The sequence below is a fragment of the Echinops telfairi genome, unplaced genomic scaffold, assembly GCF_000313985.2.
Source record: "Echinops telfairi isolate 266 unplaced genomic scaffold, ASM31398v2 ScPeMD7_60;HRSCAF=208, whole genome shotgun sequence".
NCBI lineage: Eukaryota > Metazoa > Chordata > Mammalia > Afrosoricida > Tenrecidae > Echinops > Echinops telfairi.
In genome coordinates this window covers 19,166,298-19,173,336 of record NW_022103958.1, presented here as the reverse complement: position 1 = coordinate 19,173,336, position 7,039 = coordinate 19,166,298, and the positions used below count along the sequence as shown (strand labels likewise).

At 38.2% G+C, this 7,039-nt stretch overlaps 1 protein-coding gene across 1 annotated transcript in view; it reads right to left on the bottom strand.

Annotated features, from left to right (window-relative positions):
• Positions 1 to 6,447, bottom strand: part of CCDC73 (coiled-coil domain containing 73) — a 146,206-nt gene extending 139,759 nt beyond the window's left edge. Inside the window, exon 1 of the mRNA XM_004708274.2 lies at positions 6,310 to 6,447. Coding sequence (XP_004708331.1) covers positions 6,310 to 6,447 — 138 coding nt within the window. The remainder of the gene's footprint in view (positions 1 to 6,309) is intronic.
• Between the last annotated feature and the right edge of the window lie 592 nt (positions 6,448 to 7,039).

Sequence of the window (7,039 nt, the reverse complement as noted above, 5' to 3'; positions counted from 1 at the left end):
TTTAAAAAAAAAAAAAGAAGAAGTATAGCCAAAATGCTTCTTAGAGGCAAAGATAGTGAGACTTTGTCTCATTTACTTTGGACAGGTTGTTAGAGGAGAGACCAGTCCCTGGAGAAGAGCATCGTGCTTGGTAAGGTAAGCAGACAGCAAAAAAGAAGACCCTTGACAAGGTAGATGGACACAGTGGCTGCCACAATGGGCTCACATAAGAACAACTGTGAGGACAGTGCAATACTTCATTCTGTTGTTCATAAACTCAACAAAGCATCAAAGAAAGATGGAAGGAATACATAGAATTACTATACCAAAAGAACTGGCCAGTGATCATCCATTTAAGAAGGCAGAATATGATCAAGAATCAGTGATATGTAAGGAAGAAATACAACATGCACTGAATCCATTAGTGAAAAACAAAGCTGTAGGACTTGACAGAATGTGTCAACAAACAGATACAACGCAGAAAGCACTCACTTATCTGTGCCAAGAAATTTGCAAGACATGTGCAAATTTGCAAGAAATATGGCCAAATGATTGGAAAAGATCCACATTTGTCCTCATTCCAAAGAAGCAGGGTGTAACTCAAATATCATTAATATCACATACAAGCAAAATTTTCCTGAGGATAACTCAAAAAATAGTTACAGCAGTACATCAAGAGGGAACTCAAAATACTAAAAAAAAAAACCAACTCAAAATAATGGTTGCAGCAGTACATCAACAGGGAACAGATGGAAATACAAGCAGATTGAAAAGAGAACATAGACCAAGCAATATCACTGTTGATGTACACTGGATCTTGCTAAAAGTAGAGAATACTACAATATCAGAAAGCTACTTATTTGTATTTTATTGACTATGCAAAGGCATTGCACTTTCATAGTAACCTTGCGAAAATTAGACTTCTGAAATGCCTAATTGTGCTGATGTGGAACCTACAAATAGACCATGAGATAGCCATCAAAACATAACAAGGGAACACTGAACAGCTTTTTAAGTCAGGAAAGGTGTACAGCAGGGTTATACAAGGGGTACCCCTCAAGAAACAGAATTTTTTCAAAGCTACGTGTTTAAATTTTTTTCACAAAACAACCTTATCACCTTCAAAGTACTCTCCATTACACTTAATACATTTGTCACATCTGTGATTCTATTCTTGAAAACATTTTTCAAACTTCTGTTTGGATGGCTGACAGCACCTGCCTCATTATTTTCTTCACCTCTTCTCTGTTGTAGTGAAATCTCTGCCTTCTCATGTCCCTCTTCATTTGTGGAAACAAATGAAGTTGTGCAGAGCGAGGTCAGGTGAGTGCATGGTTCAAGAGAGGCATGCTGGGTTTTTTTGCCAAAAACTGTTGCACTGAGACGGCTGCATGAACAGAGGCATTGCGGTGGTGGCAAAACCAGTCCCCCATCTGCCACAAATCAGGCCTTTTTGGTCACACACTGTTATGCAATATTTTTAGAACTTCTAATTAGAAAACTTGATTAACAGTCTTACCTAGTGGAATGAACTCCAAATGCACTACGAGTCAACATTTTCATCCATTTGGAAAGTTGACAGATGTCCAGAACAGGGTTTGTCTTCAATCAACATTTTGCCTTTTTTAAAATGAGAAAACCATTCATATGAGGAGGTACACACAAAAAAACTGGAATTGTACTGGGCAGAGCAGAGCTTTTGTAGTATGCATTTTTCCCACTAGGTAAGCATTGAGCAAACTTGCTCTGAATTAGTGCACCCAGTGGCTTTACCTGAGAAGGTTTTATCTGGTCACAGTGAATTTTTTTGTAAAAACAGTTTCACTCAAACCTCGTTTTTTTGTGATGACCAATTTAAGAGAACAATGTGTGGCTATGAAATTTTGTTTCCTGCTCAAAAAAAATGCCACAAAAACTGTTGTGATGTTGAACACAGCTTACAAGGACAGTGCTTTGGGAAAAACTCAAGTGAATGAGTAGTTTTCTCATTTTAAAAATGGTGAAATGCCAATTGATGACAAACCTCGTTCTGGAAATCTGTCAACTTCCTGAACAGACGAAAATGTTGACTTGTGGTGTATTTTGAGTTCGTTCCACCAGATCAGACTGTTAATCAAGCCTTCTAAGTAGAGACTCTGAAAAGATTGCGTAACAATGTGTGACAAAAAAGGCCTGATTTGTGGCAGCCAGGGACTGGTTTGCCACCATGACTATGTACTTGTTCACACAGCTGACTCAGTGCACGAGTTTTTGGTATAAAACAGCATGCTCTCTTGCACCTTACTCACCTAACCTGGCTCTGTGTGATTTCTTTTTGTTTCTGTGAATGAAGAGGTACATGAAAGAAGAGCAATTTGACAATACAGAAGAGGTGAAGAAAAAAATGAGGGGAGGTGCTGTCAGCCATCCAAACAGATGAGTTTGAAAAATGTTTCCAAGAATGGAATCACAGATATGACAAATGTATTAAGTGTAATGGAGAGTACTTTGAAGGTGATAAAGTGGTTTTGTAAAAAAAAATTTTTTTAATTAAATACATAGCTTTGAAAAGAAAAATCCAGGGTTTTTTGAGGGGGATGAGGGGGTACTTGCTCATATTACATTGGGTAAATTTTCTGCAAAAGACCTCTTTTACCCCAAATAAAATGATTGACATAAAAAAAATTTTTTAAGACCTCTTTTAGGGTTTTTTTGTTGTTGTTGCTGTTTTAAAGAAGAAAAGGTGTCACTTTGAAAACTAAGGTGTACTTGACCAGGGATAAAGCTCAGATATTTTCAATTGCCTCATGTGCATGCAAAAGCTGGACAGTGAATAAGGAAGAACAAAGAATTGATGCATTTGAATTATGGTGTCAATGAAGACTATTGAATATACTATGCACTGCCAAAAGAACAAACATATATGTCTTGGAAGAAGTACAGCCAGAATGCTTTTTATAAACGAAGACAGTTAGACTTCATCTCACAAACTTTGGGGTATCAGGAGAGACCCGTCTCTGGAGAAGGACATCATGCTTGGTAAAGTATAGGGTCAATGAAAAAGAGGAAGACCTTCAAGGAGATGGCTGTAACAATAAACTCAAACATAGCAAAGATTGTGATGATAGCATAGTACTGACAGTGTTTCATTCTATTGTATAAAGGGTTGCTATGAGTTTGAATCAACTCAACAGCACCTAACAACATCAGTTCAAAGCTCATATTATAACAACATTTCAGGTCTCCTTTTCTCCCTTCTACAGTCTATTTTCAGAATGTCATCAAATTCTACTGATTCTTCTTTGCGCCTCTTTTATTTTCAGTTACTGTATATGTATATAAGTCCTACTGATCTTATCTCTTGAATTTTATTGTAATGCCCTTATATTCCATTTTCTTCCTTCCAGAATCTTTATACCTCCAGTCTATCCTATACAGAGTTGGCTACATATTCTTCCAATTTAAATTCAGAAATTAAATATTTTTTAAAGTTTTGCACAATACAGAACTCCTGCTGAAATCAAACATCTTTCACAAATTGTCCTTTAATCCTTCTGTAGAGTCTTATAGATGTAATTAGGTTAAATTTTAACGTCTTATTATTTGATCTCTATTGAACCCATTTTTAATTTATTCTAGTTTTAATATTTTTTTATTTCTTCTCTATTGAGGTTTCTTTGTTTTATTTTGTTAATTGTTGTTGGGGGGTATTGTTTGCTTGGTTTTGGCATGGTTTTCTGAATATAAAATCTAGGATAGATAAGTCCATAGAGACAGTAACTAGATTCATAATTTCTTAGGGGTATGGCAGGGTAGGTTGAGGGGAGATGGGAAGCTAATAACAATAAGCACAGGAAAGAAGAAAATGTTCTAAAATTGATTGTGGTGATGATTGTGCAACTCTTTTTAATGTGATTGAACTATTACATTGTGTGTTGTGTGTTATGTCAATAAAATGATTAAAAAATAAAATTTAAAAATCTGTCTCAAAGTTATTATATTTTTCCCCAACAGTTTTATTGGCACATAATTTGCATATCATACCATTCAATGGTTCAATCGTTCAATCATATCAAGGAGGGGGAAATCTGGTACTTCCTCCTCAGAGGTGGAAGACACCTCTCTCTCTCTCTGCTACTCCCTGGGAGATGTTTGCAGAGGACAAGCTACATGGACGCAACCAGACCTCGGAAGCTGGAGAAGCCACAGAGAGACCCCTGCCAGTGCTGAGATGCTTACAGGGCCGCTGGACCCGGGGACTTTCTGCCCACTGGCTTGTGATTGTCCTGGATTTGGCTTCATTGCAGGTGTTTTGTGAGTCTAAGGAGGACTGTATGGATTGGTGTCGGACATGCGGGCTAATATCGGACTTGTGGGTCTGATCTGGAGGGGGCTGATATGTTTTCTCAATGTTCAATTGCTCTTGTATATAAGTCTCTTTCTTATACACATATGTGTGTCCATGGATTTGTTTCTCTAGTCTACCCATACTAACACATAATAGGGTAAGTGTACATTCAGAGGGCAACCCAGCGCAGTCCAGTCCAGGCTCATAGATCTGACTTAGCCCGTATGTCCCACGCCGATCTACAGAGTCCTCCTCAAACTCACAAAACACACACAGTTACACCGAGTGCAGTGGGATCACGGGCCAGTGGGTGGAGGGTCTTTGAGTCCAGCGGCGGTGTGAGCGTCTCAGCACTGGCAGGGGTCTCCACGAGGCTTGTCCAGCACTCAGGGCTGCATCAGGGTAAGTGGTTTCTCCTCAGGGATGTCTCACAGGAAGTGAGCCTTGCCAGCTAAGGCAGTGCACCCAACCATCAGAGAACAAGAGACCAAAGAACCAGAAGAGGCGAGGCTCACCGAGCCATTTATCTCTCTGCCCTTCAATTAATCCCACATGTGTTTATCGGCCAGGTTGGCACAATAAACCCTAACTATCTCAAAGGGGATGTAGAGAATGCAGGGTGGGATTGGGGATGGCTGATTGGGTAGGAAAGGGGATCTTGGGAGTGAATAGTAAAGGTGGGAGAGGGGAAGGAGCGCTAGAACTGAGTGAGATCGCACATCTCATTTTAAAGGCAATTGAAACAGAGTGGTGTGTGGGGGAAGAGGAGTAGAGGGGTGCTCTGAAATTGATGTGGTGGTGATTGTACAATTCCCCTTGCTATGATCGAATGATTGAACTATTCAGTGTAATAGGGTTGATAGGTAAATTATATGCCAATAAAACTGTTGGGGGAAACAATGAAGGTGGGATGGGAGAGGGAGCACTAGAACTGATTGTGATTGCACAACTCATTTTAGGGGCATTTTAATGATGGCGGGGGAAATGTTCTAAAATTGATGTGGTAGTGACAAAAAATTAATTAATTAATTAAAATTTAAATTTTAAAAAATCATATCAAGGAGAATTTTACAGTCATCACCATATCCATTTTAGAGGATCCCTAGCCCCCATGGTTAAATATGAGTTGTGCAATCACAATCCAATCTAGTGCTCCCTCCCCCCTCCCAAGGTTATCTTTTTTTAACATAAGGTTACTCTAATGTCAAAAATCAGAATACTTACTACTTACATTTACTTTTACACTTAGCATAGTGGGTTACCCATTGGACTGAAAACGAGCAGTTAGAAAACATTAGCCACAAAAAAAAAGAAAGAAAGAAACCATTAGCCACTCCATAGGAGAAAGATGAGACTTTCTACTCCTGTAAAGAGTTACAGTCTCAGGAAGTCACAGGGGCAGAACCAGCCTGTCCTATAGGATTGCTATGAGTCAGAATTGACTCAATGGAAGTGAGTTTGGTTTGTTAAAAATCATTTACTACATTGTTTCATTAGTCAATAGTAGACACCTATAGCATACCTTGGCAAAAAATGCAATCTCTACAATAGATGTTCTTTTTAATCAGTCATTGTGCATTCCTAGGCACTCAACAAATTTCTGTTGACTTGTATGTTTACTTTAATTTCCAAAGTCTTCTTGCCCATTCCCTGATCGCAGACTTTGTTTGTTCGTCCTCCTTCCCCGCCCCGCCCCCGCCCCCGCCCTACATTATTTGGAACACATTTCTTCTTTTTAAGGAGCCATAATGACAGTGTGAGTTAAACTAACTGGGCTGCTAAGTGAAAGGTTGGTTGTTCAAACCCTCCAGCTCCTCCACAGGAGAAAGATAAGGTTGTTCCTGTAGAAATATAGCTTTGGAAACTGTGGGGCAATTGTACTCTGTTCTTAGAGTTGCTATGAGTTAGGCCTCTTTTTGTCCTTGAAAAATTAATTGTAATGAAAAAAACTGAACAAAAGTAAGTTCTCTGGTTAAAAGGCATATATTTTTTAAAGTGCTTACCCTTCTCATACGCAATTCTTCTAATGCTTCTAGTAACCTTGTTTTGAAATCTAATAGCTGAATAGAAAACAATGTCTCTGAAGAGCCTTGAAGAGTCACGGAAGATGGTGATGGCTCAGTCTTGAAGTCCTTCTCCATGTTAGCATTTATTCCTGTAATATAAAAAGATTTCAAGTGAAAAAAATGGGTTTTTCAAATAAAAGCAGTTATTATTAAAAGGTAATGATCTGTATCGCATACTATTCTAAATTCACCACTAAGTGACAGTTTTGTCATTACTTCTACTTTGACCATGATGCACAAAACCCTTAGAAAAAAGGAATGAAGGTCTTATTTTGTGCTTCTGTAGCTGAGAATTTTTCTTAGTACCCCCCTGAAACTAATTTTTCTGTCCCTAAAAACCAATTTTATTAAGGTTGGTTTCCTAATGTTTGAGACAAGTCTTGACCCTTAACTAATTACTATCCCACCAAGGCATGGGTAGGTATTGTGCTGCTTAAACTTAGCTTGATATAAAGGCTGGTGTAAATGTCAACTAATAGCAATGTAATATTTAATCTCCCAAATTAGAAAATGTATTGATTAACTGCATTTTATTAAAAAGTAAAGCAATTAAATATCTTTCTCAACTCTACACAAAGTAACTACACTTCCCAACTTCCAAATTTATTACAAAGATACAGTAATCAAAATGGTGCTGTACTGAAGTAAGGGTAAACATGTAGATCAA